We start from the raw sequence: 13845 nt of genomic DNA, 5'->3' as shown, positions 1-13845 counted from the left end.
TTATGGGGCTCTTGATTCTGCTGGGAGCAGGGGATGAGGTTGCAGGGTAGGAGCATCTGCCCTTGTCCTGAGTCCCCTCTCCTGGTCTTGGTCTATAAACACAGAATTCCCACACACGCAGACCCCATGTCCTTGAAAAGAGCTGGCTACATTAAAGCCCATTTATTTCTCTGTGTGTGACCAGAGGAAAAAGCAGCAGCTTTGAGGGATTTAATGTTTTCACTCCAGTGCATTCCATTCCCAAGAAACGCCTGACTGCCGGGCTCAGGCCACCCTGGAGTTCAAGTGGAACATTTACTGTCTGAACACTTCCAAACTCCCCTCCTCAGTACCCTTTGTCCTGGGATCCAGCCTCCCAAGTGAGCCGGGGGTCTCCCAGAGCAAACGTGGATGTGAGACTCCCAGTTAAATTCAGAAACGCTGTGTGTTAGCATCAGCTACTCTACCGAATAATATTTGCACATTTTCCCTTAGAGGAACTTGCCTTGCTGCAAAAAGCAATGACTCCACACTCCACTTCTTTAAACGCCTGCCTGCTCCCCGGAATAGGCTGGCTCATCACCTCCTCAATCCCATCTAGTAAAAGCACTTGCATTTACCTGCAAACTTGTTGATCCTTCTCCAAGAGCCAAGTTTAATGTCCAAACCAATGGCTCTGAAAGGTGAAGGAAGAACAATCCTGGGGACGAGAACTCTTCAACGGCTGCCGCAGCCCTGGAGAAGGGGCGGGAGTGTTGCCCCTCCCTTTGGGCCCCCGGCGGCCACGCCCACAGACTCACAGCCCCTGCTGCTCCCCGACCTGGGGTGGCCAGGCGGGACTAGGTTTGAAGCGGAATCCAAGGGCTGCAGGAGAAGGCTCCTTTGGTGGGAAAGGGTCGCTGCAGAAAGGGACCTGTTCCGCGCTTCTCTGAAAGCTAGCTCTGCTCTGCATGCTTCTCTGTACTTCACAAGAAGTGGTTCAGGACTAGCTGCAGGTTTTCTCTAGCAAGAAGCGTTGGGAAAAAGTAAACTGAGTGAATGTTCTGGTCTGTATTTTAACAGTTCTTTGCTAAAGTTGATTAACTTGGCCACTTTCCTGTTTTCTCCTTGTCTTGCTCCATTGAAGCCCAAGGCTGTAGCCAAGGTTATGCTTGTGGAAAGCTCTCTCACACCACGTACACACACACACACACACACACGAATACACATACATAGACACACAGACCCCACACAAAGATGCACAAGATAAAAAGACACACAAATACAGACACACACAGACACACATACGTACAGATTTTTTAAAATCCCACAGAGAGGTGCATAAACCACACAGAAAGAGACACACAAACTACACACACACATACATCCACACACAGGCTCATAAACTATGTTCAGAAACAAGTATGCACATATCACAAACACCACACACAAACTACACACTGACCCACAAACACAAAAATACAGAGAGACAGATAAACTACACAGGGAGGTCATGTTTTCACAAAAAAACAATATTGACACTTGCTTTTTGTCAGTGCTTGCTTTTGTCCCCTGCTTTTTGACCTCAGACAAACACAGAGACAGAAAGTGGAAAGAGGGCCCAGAGCACAAATATGGAAGTACCTTGAGTGGACAGAAGTTCCTGACTGACACCAGCCTTATAGGATGGTGTGCACATGCGACCATGCAGGCAGATGTGTCAAAAAGAGTTGTAAATATCTGCAGCATAAATGTGGCCAAGAGTGGGACTCCTTGAGCCTCCCAGTTAACTGATACTTACATAGCTGCCAAATGTTGGCAGTAGGATCAGTCTTATCCCAGCCCTAAGGTGTAGGAGAACTCTGGTGCTAGTGGGAGAGTTTACAGTGTGTGGCACTGTGTTCACAGCAGAGCTCAGCCTTCCCCAGTCCTTTCCTACAGCTCTGCAAAGAGTGGACACTATCCTAGTAGCGCCCTGGGGAGCTGAGGGCCTGTGAGGAGCCATACAGCCCATAGGAAGGGGTGCCTAAGTCACTGAGATGCCTACTGCATGTGGACATCATTTCTGCAAGCAGAGACGACTGAGGACAGGTCAAGGAGCCCACAGCCCGGGAAAGACCCCTGTGACTTCCTCAGGAGCAGTCTCTGGCTACCTGCCTTCCTGACCACCAGCCCTGCTCCCCCCCACCCCCACCCAGGCACATTGATGTAAGGCTCTCATCAGGACAACCACCGTCACCCCATGGACCTCCTCCTGACCAGCAGAGAGAAAGTTCACCAACTGGCGGCCCTGTGGTCAGAAGTATGTAGGGCTGATTTCCAGGAGAAGCTAGTGACTCTTGCACCTCATTTCCTGCAGCACACCAGGAAAGGAGTCAGGACCCTGCACCCCTGACCAATCAGTCTTTATCCAACAGGTAGGATCCTAGTGATAAAAGATACACAATAGCAGAGATCATGGCTGTAAAGCCTTTCTAGAAAAAAAAAAAAAAAAGTGATTTATCAAGCTCATGTTAATGCCCAAACATTAGCTTACCAAGAAGAACTGTGAGGGATCACAAGACCCCGAGCCACACAGCAGATTTAAACTCTGAGGAATCACATGCTCACGTGTCTCCCAGCTGCCTTGGTGAGTTAATCCTTGTGGAGGAGTAGCCCAGACCGAGGTGACACTGCAGCTAAACGTGGGAAGAGAGTGGTGTGTGAGGTGGGTGCCCAGGGAACAGCAGAGCAATTCAAAGGGGATTTCATGATAAACTTCAACATCTCAACATCTCCAAAACTAATGGCATTCCCCAAACTTCTTTCTCTCCCTAAAATGAAGAAATTTTTGCAAGTCAAGATAGCTTATATCACATGGATTTAGGAAGCTTTTTCAAAGCTTTTTAGATTCTAGTTAAACCCGAGCGTGAGTCCTTGAAGACTAAGACTGACAGTGGTAACCACAAGGCTGAGCAGTTTCTTCATCCAGGCAGATCACTCTTTGAAGAGCATGCTGTGAGGCTAGCTACTGTGGGTACGTACCCTCTTGCTCAAAAAGCCATTTATAGATGTTGAGGATCCAGATTTGGGCCCAGCTCAGGCCATGCCAAGTGCCTTTCAAAGACAATAGAGCCAAAGACTAATTTTGGGGTCTTGGATCAAATCTCAAGCAGAAGAAGGGCCACTTCTACCCGACCCCCATCCCACACTCCTCTACAACAGGACCTGTTGAGCAGCTGCCTGTGCAGGTCTGGTCCAGGACTGAGACTGGTGTGAAGAGTGGAGCTTATACACTTCAGCTCAGAAGGACAGATAAGTAGCATTCAGCATACAGAAAGGATAAACCACAGAGCCAAGCCAGAGCCACATGGGCTGTGATCGAACATGAGCAGGGGACTCTGCTGAAGGCAGGAAGGAGCAGAAGGCATAGCCACTTGAGCAAGTCCTGCAGGAGGGAAGGCAAAAGTTGTCTTCAGGGACAGTGTTAGGTACACTCTTTGCAGGGAAACCAGGAGTTTTTGTCTGGAATTCTAACAACCCTTGCTATGCTTTGGCACTATTATGGTTTGGATGCGATTTGTCCCCCAAGGGTTCATGTGCTGGAAGCTTGGACCTCAGTATGGCCATGTTGGGAAGGTGGGAACTAAGAGGTGGGACCTAGAGGAGGTTCTTGGGTCACAGGTTCATGCCCTCGGAAGAGATTTAGGAACACTTCTGTGACCCCGAATTAGTTCTTTTGAAAGGGTTCTTAGAAAAGAACAAGCTTGGCCACACCCAAGCTTGGCTGCTATCTTGCCACATGAGAGTTCTCTCTCCCATTCTGCTCCTGCCTTGTGATGCCATCTGCCATCAGATCCTCACTATACCTGAGCTGATGCCAGTAGCATGGTCCTGAACCTCCAGAATTGGGAACTAAATAAGCCTCTTTTCTTTTCAGTTATTCAGCCTTTGGCATTTTGTTACAGTAACAGAGAATAGATTAGTATAAGCACCCTGTGAAATTCTTGTTAAATCTAAGGAGATTGCAGCTTTATACACATTCTAAATATGTCCATTATCATTTTTATCAGTAAAAAAGCAAACATGATGCATCAAATCAATTAGTCCACAATTCAAAATATTGGTGGAACCTCCCAAAATTAAGGAGTCTTAATGGGTGTAACTGAAGTGTTCCATTGTTCCCATAGGTGGATTCATTTTCCATACAATTGAATAGGTTCTGCTGCACAAATCTTGATCTGCTAAGGTGAGATTTAGGCTTCATTACTTGAAGGAGGCTAAAAAGTTAAACTGAAGATAACATGTTACTGTCCTAGAATCCTCTTGGGCAAAAATGAAGTTGTGACTATGAAAAACAATGCTTTTTAAAAATGTGAATAGCATGATGTAAGAGAATGAAATAAATAAACCTTTTTTTTTGTTTAAGTTTAAAAAAAAAGTGGGGGCGGTCAAGTTTGTCTCAGGCAATTGCTAGTCTGTCTCAGGCTTCTAACCATGAAAAAAAAGTGGAACTCCATCTCTTGTAGTAGAGGCCTGCTTGTTCCAGATCTGTGCCCCACACAGCCACACACTCTGCTGTGGTTCTGCACATCTCTAGAGAAGCAGTTTTAGTCTTGGAAATCTTCTGGACTCTTAAAAGCTCTCTCAGACCCCTCAATTTTTATCTGGGTTATAAGTCTCAATAGTTACCACGTGGAAAATTAAAACTGAAAAATTTTCAAGTATTAAAATATTTTAAAATATATTTTATGGTAGAAGGACATGAAGAAAATCTGGCTTCATGCAGACATATAAGTGGGGAGAGAGGACCTGCTGGACACCCTGCAAGGAAACCCCAGGCATCAAGGATGATGGAATGTGATAGACATCATTATCCAAAGTACATGTATGAAGACATGAATTGGGTGTCAACCTACTTTATATACAGAGATATGAAAATTGTGGTATATATGTGTAATAAGAATTGTAATGCAAAAAAAACCCAAAGTACATGTATAAAAACTTGAATTGGCATGAACACACTTTATATACAAAGAAATGAAAAATTGTGCTCTATATGCGTAATAAGAATTGTAATGCATTCCGCTGTCATGTATTTAAAGAAATAAAATCAATTAATTTAAAAAAAAACACCCAGGCATCATCAGACAAGACTTTGAGAACCAATGTTCTAGAGACAGAATACATCTGCCAGGCCACTGATTTGAGGGTTGGTTGCATGACTGGCTATGGCCAACAGTGTGGGTGGAGGTGACAGCACAGTCGGCCCTCTTGTACCTGTATCACAATGAGACACACCCAGAGGTATGTGAGGCAGAGCCCCAGTGGACCTGTAATCCAGAACCATCCCGCCAAGGTCAGCCAATCTAGGTGCATAAAAAATACTGCTTTTTAAATACCACTGACTTTGGGGGTATTTTTGTTATGCAACACATGTTGACTAACAACAAAAAGAGCTGATGATTAAAAAAAAAAAACAGCACATGAAAATTTTAGCCAAGCTGAAAACAGACTGATCCTGGCATTCCCCAATTTGATCATGGATAAGTTCCCAGAAAAAAAATTTCCATGTTTGGCTCTCTTATGCCAGTGCCAAACATTCTATCCCTCAATAGAGAAATCTCAACATAAAATACACACTTTTGCATCAACCAACACCAGTGACTTCAAGTTCTAGTGCACTAGACCCACTCCTATTCTCTGTTCTGACCTTTGCAGAGAGCTTCCCAAACATAAGCAGCTCAAACCCAATTCCATGGCCAACTAGTCCAGGGACATCCCTGGTCCAAGCCAATGGGAACAGGAACAAGGACTGTGAAGATGGCCAGAGCTGTGCAGGAGATCAAGGGAAAGAACACTGAAGGCTCCAGGACCCCGTGGCCATGAACACCAACTCTTCTCCTTAGAACCTTCTCCTAATGATTACTTCTCTGTCATGGAGTCTAAACTAAGACTGGCATGGCTTAACCACTAATGTATCGAAGATTAATTTGTGTTTCAGTTGTAGCACATCCAGTGCTAGTCTAACTGGTTAAGAAAGCTCAGCCTACAATTTTGTAACAGATGATTTATTTATAGGGAATTAAAATTTCGGCATATATATGACACAAACATTATATAGTACACTTGCCATGATAGAAGTTATGATACTGTTCACAGAAAGGCCTCAATTCAAATTACATAATGCATACACTAAAATGGTACACCTGGGGAGACAAGGAGAGAATCAAATGGCCTTTTTGTTTTTCATTTTTGTTTAAATAACCTCTGGATGCATTCAAGTAATACTGATAATAACGTTCAAAAAGCTTTTAATAAACAAATTTGGAGTAAAATTAGTTGAAATATTTATAATACGTTTAATTATTACACAGTATTTTCAATATACAATCAAGACGATGCACGACACTTGAAAGAAAAAAAAATCTATTGCACCCACAAGTAAAAAGGCTTTATTCATTTTTGGGATGCTGCAATTCAGTATTTATATAAACATGTACACACTTTAGTAAACACAAAGTCCTATGTGTAATGCAGCATTATGGGTGAGAAGACACTTTAAGTCTCAAAAATGATGTTAAGTGTCCACATAGTGTTCCACGTGCACAGACTGATTTTCCCATCATTATTCCATTCATTATTCTGATCACGGGTAGTCAGTCACTCTGCCTCCCTCCCACACATTTTGAGGACACACCAGATATTCTGCAATCTAAACAGCAGCACTCTGCTTTGCTTGTTCAATCTTCTGTTGCTACCTGATTGCATTCCTCCATTTTAGTGTCCTGTTAAATAATCTTGCGTAGAATCTGAAGCAAATGAATCTACATCCTCATTATCTGAGTCATCAGTGCTGTCATCAGCAGCTGGCTCTCCTGTGAGGGCTATGCGAGCATAATCATCTGTGTCTATGGATTTGCAAAAGTGGATAGCATATTTCAGCTTCTCCTCCAGCACCTGCTTACAGGAATACCTGGGCAACTTCAGCAAAAAGAAACAGGTGTAGGATTCGGGAAGGAAGTGGTCAGGGGGGTTGTATTTATCCAGGACCTGTTGATGACAAATATTAAATTCATCAGAGACTACATACAAGGATAGATAAAATTACAAATCGATTTTTTGTGTTCATTAAATTCCTGACTCACAAAAATCATCAGTTTTTGGCTAAGAATAACAAAGTACCAGGAAATAAAGAATCTAGCCAATTTTAGAAATAAAAGGGAACAATTCATTCCTAGAACTTGTAAAAAAGAAAAATGCCAATTAGTAATTGTAATGATTACTTTTTACCAGTCAATCCCTAGAAGAGAGATGTAGAATGTCTCATCTCTGTTGGCACAGATAAGACTCCTTCCTGCTGGCACAGGACCAGGAGTTAGACCCAATACTCACCCACTTAGGGAACCCTCCACAAAGCCATCTGCCCAATTTGGCCACTAAAGACTGACATTAGAAAGCAGCAAGAATTATGGACAAAATGTAGGAATAACCTACTTTTTTGAGAGAAAAACTATACATGCTCTCAAAAATTTCCTTGAAGAGTGGATACGTTCCCAGCCCAGGTTAGGATGTGTTAGGGGAGAAGCCATCCCTAATTCTTCCAAGCATGCCAGGGAGAGAGGAACCCTCCACAGGGCCCAGTCCTCTAAAGTTGTTACTACCAGAATCTCAGGACAGAGAGGGGAGTGTTAGGTCTTTCCACCTCAGTGGCCAGAAGGCAGGTTGAGCTTTTTTCCTACTATTATCCTGCTGAGGTAGAACCTAAAGTAAAACTCTCATTCTCAATCTGAGGAGCAGTCTCATTTTTTCTCAGTTAGCAGCATGTTGCTTAATGATTCACCTAATTTAACCAGATAATTAAACAAATGCTTTACATAACATGTGTGTTCAAAAACTAGAATATGCTGACATAACAGCAGTATATACTAGTGATGGCCAGACACATTTCTTAAGACCAGTAATGGTACACAAGACCTGTGATGATAAAATTTTGATCCTTCAAATGAGTGAAGTTGGATATACACTTATTTCTATGAAAACACAAGAGACCATTTTTCAGTCTACCGTGGGATTATGTGCAAGGGGCACGACACTTCAACTGACACCAGCCCAATACCCATTAACTCAGAGACAAGCCCACCTGGATGACGAAGTCTCTGCCCCGGAAGTCGGCAATGGTCCTGGGCAGCCTAGTCCGGCCCCACACAAAGCGAAGGAAGAGGGAGCGTTCTGTGTTAGAGAAAGACTCCATCACTTCCCAGAACCACTGAATCAGGGATGCAGAGGGCTCGATTCCTTTATATGTTGCCACAGACTTCAAAAGATGCAGTGGGATGTCTGGGCTGCCACAAACCTGCCAAAGAACACTCCATCAGGGCTGGTTGACACTTCAACACTTTCAGTAAGAATCTGTCATTCTTTTTGCTTTATTTAGGCTTGCTTTTGGGGTGAAGGAAAGTCCCAAGGGACCCAGGTAGACATGAACACAACCCTCCACTTCAAACTTGTATGGGGTGGGTGTAAGAGGGACACACACTGTGTGTTTTTACTACATTCAACACTCATGGACCTATCTTAGATTTCCAAATTCAAAGTCTTAAATAAGAAATGAACTAGTAAGCCTGATGAGTGGGTCACTATGCAAAAGGCAGTTCCAGGGCAGCACCAGGCAGGGGCTGGCATACCATTGTCTCCAGTTCATATCCAGTAAACAAAGAAAGAAGGGGGACAGGCACAACTCGGGCCATCCCTTCCCGAACAGCAGCCACTTGCTCATCAAATTCATGGAGTCTGGAATAAAAAAATCACTTTACACTTCTGTCTTCGATGGCATTGACTTTGTTCTGCTGACACCAAGCCTTACCACACAGTACTATCACACACACTTCCTAGCTGAGAAGGGCTGAGAGGAACAACCCTGGGTGACAAATCCATGTGTGTTGCAAACCAAAGAACACCCCATCAGGGCTGGTTGACACTTCAACACTTTTAGTAAGAATCTGTCATTCTTTCTGTTTTACAAACCTAGTTACCACAGAGCTTCTCACAACACTGAGTCCCTCTAACTGGTACAGAATTAAGTAACCCATTAGGTCCCAAGTTTTCAATTCTGCAAATATTTCAATGAAATGGATACAGGTGTATTATAATAAGTTGGAAATCAATCTAGAGTTTATTACATGATGTATTATTAATAACATCATTAATAATATTATCATTAATCACTCACCTGTTACTTTTCTCAAAAGAATAGAACTCTAAAACATAAATATTTATTTCAAAATTACCATAACTGGCATATTATTTACTCAGTTTGTTTTTACATTTGTCTCATAAATGGGCTAAGTTACAGGCACTCCAAAACACAATTCTCAAATTCATAAGAAACCCAAGGAACTGGAATCAGACACTGTAGATCCAACAGCAATATGCAACACTGGAGCAGACACTGCGTAACCCTAGAGCAGACTGTGGGATTACAGCTTGTGACTGCATTCAAAGCTCCAAGGTAGATGTGACACTTACCAGGACTATCCCCAACAAGAGTGCAGCAAGCAAAGCCTACCGACATGCAGGAAGCAGTGAAAGGTGCTGTGGTGTCACTGACCTACTACCACACCCCACCTGAGCTGTAGCATCCAAGGCTGCACGCACTTAGGCCTGGGGGATGCTGCTCTATCACACAGAGCTCCAGACCTAACACTATCCCTGCAGAGCTGACATAGAAAGCACTGAGGGGGACAAACAGGCCTGAAGGGCCCTGTAGGGGCAGTCCCCCAAACAGAAAGATTATATCTACCTCAGTATTCTAGTTAGAGCCAGAAAACTCAGACTAGAATAGGAACTACTCTGATCCTGGTCACAAAATAAGCTTCATGACTACAGATCAGTAATAGCTGGAGCCAGTCCCATTAACATTTTTCTCTATGTGACACCTTTATGTGAAAAAAAAAAAAAAAGTAGATATCTAACCAACCATTTCCTGCTACTTTTGCTATTTTAGCAAGTCAAAGCAAGTGAGGACAGATGACCACAAACCTGTAGTTTATTGCCAGCCGGACATATTCTGCACGGTTGTCCAGGGTGATATGTGTGTACTTAGAGCTCAGCTGGATGTCCTGGCCACTGGCGCTTGGCACTGTGAAAGGCAGGCTCATGGCTTCAAACTCCTCTGAGGTGGCTTCATTGTCACGGATATACATGAGCCCAGGAATAAAATCTTTATCAACCTTTTGAGGAGAAAGAGCCCACATGTTGAATCAGGCTTGTTCCTGTAAGAGACTACAATATTCCCAAGCACACTGTCACGGCAGACCTTAGTGTGCCTCAAGGTGTATCTCGAGGTTGCAAGCATGTACCAAGAAACAAAAGGAAGACATAACAAGAAAGTACTTCACCCAAGAAGCTGATCAAATTCATCATTCAACAAAGTTCTTAAAATTAACTGCTGAGAAAATAACAGAAACTGGTGGATGACAGATTATTCCCTGTGCAGTGGCATGAAGGACTGGGCAGCAAAGGGGAAAGCCTGGCTATGGCTGCTTGCATCAGGCAATCCCTCCCCAGTCTGAGGCACTGCCCAGTCACCCAGAAGCTCAGCTTTTGCACAAGAAAAAGACAGTGGGCTTTCTTATATGACAGGACCGTAGGTTGCAAAGCACTACAAAAGAGATGGTAAATCAAGGTCTACAAGCAAACAAGCCTCACATCCACACACCTTTGTGACTAGAAGGTAGTCATTGGCCAGTGGCCTCAGTGACCCTGGAGTGTGAATGAGGCCAGACCCCCAAAACAGGCTATGCCTTATAACAAGATCCCAGGGAACCCCCACACAGCCCAGGTGAGTCACCTCACTGAGGTCTGCAATGGTGAGGCTCATTCCAGCCAGCTGCTTCCACACAGGCTCAGCGAGGTTGAGGCTCAGGGGACTCCCGGTTCGGATGGCAATGCCCAGTAATACTCCTGATCATTCAAAACACAAGAGACAGAAGATCCTTGAAATGGATGACAAAATTGCTTCTAGTTCACTCAAACACACCATAGAGCACTGGCTCTGCACCAAGGCCCCAGTGCCTTCTAAATCAACATTATGCAAACTCACAGATCTAGGCCCACTCTCAAAATCATGTTCCCTACTCTAACTCCATTATTTCCTTCTGTTCCTGGAAGAAGAATTTCTTACTCTTTGTATTCTTTCCACACACAGGTCTAAGCCAGACTGAGGCCAGTTCCTATTCCTTTGATGGCAAAGCAAAGAGCTGAAGGTTCTCCAAGAAGAAGGGTGTTCTACCAGAGAACAGTGGTGTGACATTGAGGCCGGGAGCAATCTGCAAAGACCCTAACGGGTCAAGAGGGAGGGAATAGCCCACGCCAAGACCTCCCTACCCCATCTGATCCTAAATTTCAAATACATTTAGAATGAAGAAACAGTCAGATCCTCTCAGTGTCAAATGCTGCTTCCAGCCCTTAGCATGCCACAGTGGACCACCAGGCTCTGTATGTCCATAGCTGTGCATGGATTGGCTATAGCTTCTGAAGTCAGCACTACCAAGCCCTGAATGCTGGGCACAGAACTAAGAACAGCACCTTGTTCACTCCCATAACTTTGGCAAAACACACAATAAACATTAAAAATCCTTTTCACTGGTAAAGCTCTCAAAAGTTAAATATTTAAAACATCTACTGTCTCTTCCAAGACAGAGCAGATACTAAACTAATTTAAAGGTGAATATAAACTTGACCTTGCAGTATCACAGACAACTGAGAAGACCCACCCAGGAAGCGGAACATGCTGCTGTGCACAGGCGCCCGAGCAGCCGGATTGAATAGGTAGCAGTCTCGGTTGGCCCCAGACTCATCCCTCCCATTGGGTGTCACAATCAGAAGGGGAGTGAGTCCATTCTGCAGCTCTTCACAGATCTCAGCTATGGACTCGCTGTAGCCACCACCACAGTCATCCACAGATTCACCTGGTGGGAAAAGAGAACCAGCAATGTGCAGGCTGCCTACTCCCACCCTTCATGAAGAGCACCAGGCAAGCAACCACTGGAGCACCCTGCATCCCACATGCATGTGCCCTCTGCCAACAGTCCCAGCAAGCTCAAGGTCTACCCCTCAGGAAAGCCACACATACTCCAGCATATGACAACTTCTCACCCACAAACTTGACTTTCCAGACACGGTGAGGAAGGAGAAGGCTGTCAGGACTGAAGGAACTCATCTTAGCACACATCTGTCCAAAGACAGACTTGGTGCCATCAGGACCAGCTAACCCACCTTTGCTCCTGGAGCGCTTGACCTAGAGAGAAGAAAGTAAGAAAACATGAAACAGCTGCTCAGCAATGTGCACACAGCCTGGCATGCACCTGTGGAGAACACTGGGCCCTCAGGCTTCTCCCAGACTCTGCCCCTTACTACTCTGTTTGCTGAAGGACAATCTGCTCTCCCTGAGCCTGGATGCTAGCCTAGCCCACTGCCTATGTAGCCTCCTCTTGCATCTGTAAACCTCTGGACAATTACTGCCTGAGGAGCCAGCATGAGCAGAGCCCACAGGGATTGCATGCATGCCTCATAGCCACTGGCAAATAATCAAAGCAAATCCTTGGGGAAACAGAAAGAATTGACAAGCACCTTGCTCCTCCTAAGCCCTCACTACAGCTCCAAGATTGACTCATTTTCCTCATCTCCTATACCCCAAACCCTCGGAGGACCTCAGAGATCTACCTCTATGGCTCCTCATCCTGATGCAGTGTGTAAGGAGGCAGCATATGTCTCCTGTCATGGGTGCTGTGTAAACAGACTATCCAGGGCACTTTACTCTGTACATCCAAAGCCATCACCCCCTCACCCCACTCAGCAGGTCATCAGTGATGTGTATGGCAGCCCCCAGGATTGGTGGTCTGAACAAATACACCTTCCAACAATGACACATGGTATCACTACTCCTTCACAGATCCTCATGCTTTATAACTTCAGTTACACCATACTATTGAACTATACTGCCACGACCTCCATGGAACAAGGTGCGACCCAAAGCTGTCCTAGGACAGATTCCCAGTACTCAAAGATTCATGCCAAGAGGCTCTCAAGAGCAAGACCAGACACATTACCTCAACCAGAATAATACCTCCCCCTCCTCTCATCCACCCACTGTACTGATCCCAAGTCCAATCCTGAATCACTGAGTCACCCTCACATGTACAATCACTGTGCATGCACACAGTTGTCATCCTAAGCTAAGATCTGAACAGATCAAATGATGCTGGTGTTCTCAGTTTCCCTTAGAGTTGTCAACCCAGGCTATAATTCACAATCATCTGGGAAGCTCAGTCTGAGATGATGACAGCATGAAAAGATGAATTAAAAATGGTCACTGGAATGAATTTTCATGCTGACTCCCAGAAAAACCCTTGTCATCTTTAACCACTTCAAGTGAGTTCTAGGTCCAATTTGAACATCTAATTCTCCTTACAGCACAAATAATCACAATCAAGACTAAAAATAAAAGTGACACTGAAAGTAATAGTTTCCTGTAGAATGAACTTTCATCTGAGCCACATACTCAACTAAATGTCCACAAAAGCTATTTCTTTTAAACTTCACAGCAATTCTTTAAGGTATCCATTATCCTCATCAGGAGACTAAACTACCTAAAAGGAATGTGTCCACAATGTTACAACAATCACATGAGTGGTGAGATAGGGTCTAGCTTCCAGTTCAACCACTGTGCTGCCTCCCCTGAGAGACCACCCATCCTTCAGGAAATAATGGCCCCGTGAACAGTTTCAACACTGAAAGGAGATAAATCTGCATATGCACAGTGTTTTCTCTGGTCAGATGATTTTAACTGTCTTTAATCTGAATTTTCTAAATGTTCAGAAATGGCATGTATTAATTCTATAATAA

The 13845-nt window shown here is 44.3% G+C and overlaps 1 protein-coding gene across 3 annotated transcripts in view; it reads right to left on the bottom strand.

The window, feature by feature from the left end:
* Positions 1-6369: 6369 nt before the first annotated feature.
* Herc2 (HECT and RLD domain containing E3 ubiquitin protein ligase 2) overlaps positions 6370-13845 on the bottom strand; it is a 188495-nt gene continuing 181019 nt past the window's right edge. For all 3 annotated transcript variants that reach the window (XM_076851266.2, XM_076851268.2, XM_076851267.2), the window contains exons 87-93: positions 12097-12238; positions 11715-11909; positions 10790-10902; positions 9979-10169; positions 8625-8730; positions 8081-8293; positions 6370-6990 (exon numbers count right to left, since the gene is read on the bottom strand). In XM_076851266.2, the coding sequence (XP_076707381.2) occupies positions 6718-6990; positions 8081-8293; positions 8625-8730; positions 9979-10169; positions 10790-10902; positions 11715-11909; positions 12097-12238 (1233 nt within the window). In that variant the 3' untranslated portion in view covers positions 6370-6717. The remainder of the gene's footprint in view (positions 6991-8080; positions 8294-8624; positions 8731-9978; positions 10170-10789; positions 10903-11714; positions 11910-12096; positions 12239-13845) is intronic.

This window comes from Callospermophilus lateralis, chromosome 3 (assembly GCF_048772815.1).
Source record: "Callospermophilus lateralis isolate mCalLat2 chromosome 3, mCalLat2.hap1, whole genome shotgun sequence".
Classification (NCBI taxonomy): domain Eukaryota; kingdom Metazoa; phylum Chordata; class Mammalia; order Rodentia; family Sciuridae; genus Callospermophilus; species Callospermophilus lateralis.
The sequence above is the reverse complement of the archived record's forward strand: the minus strand, read 5'-3'. Positions and strand labels throughout refer to the sequence as shown.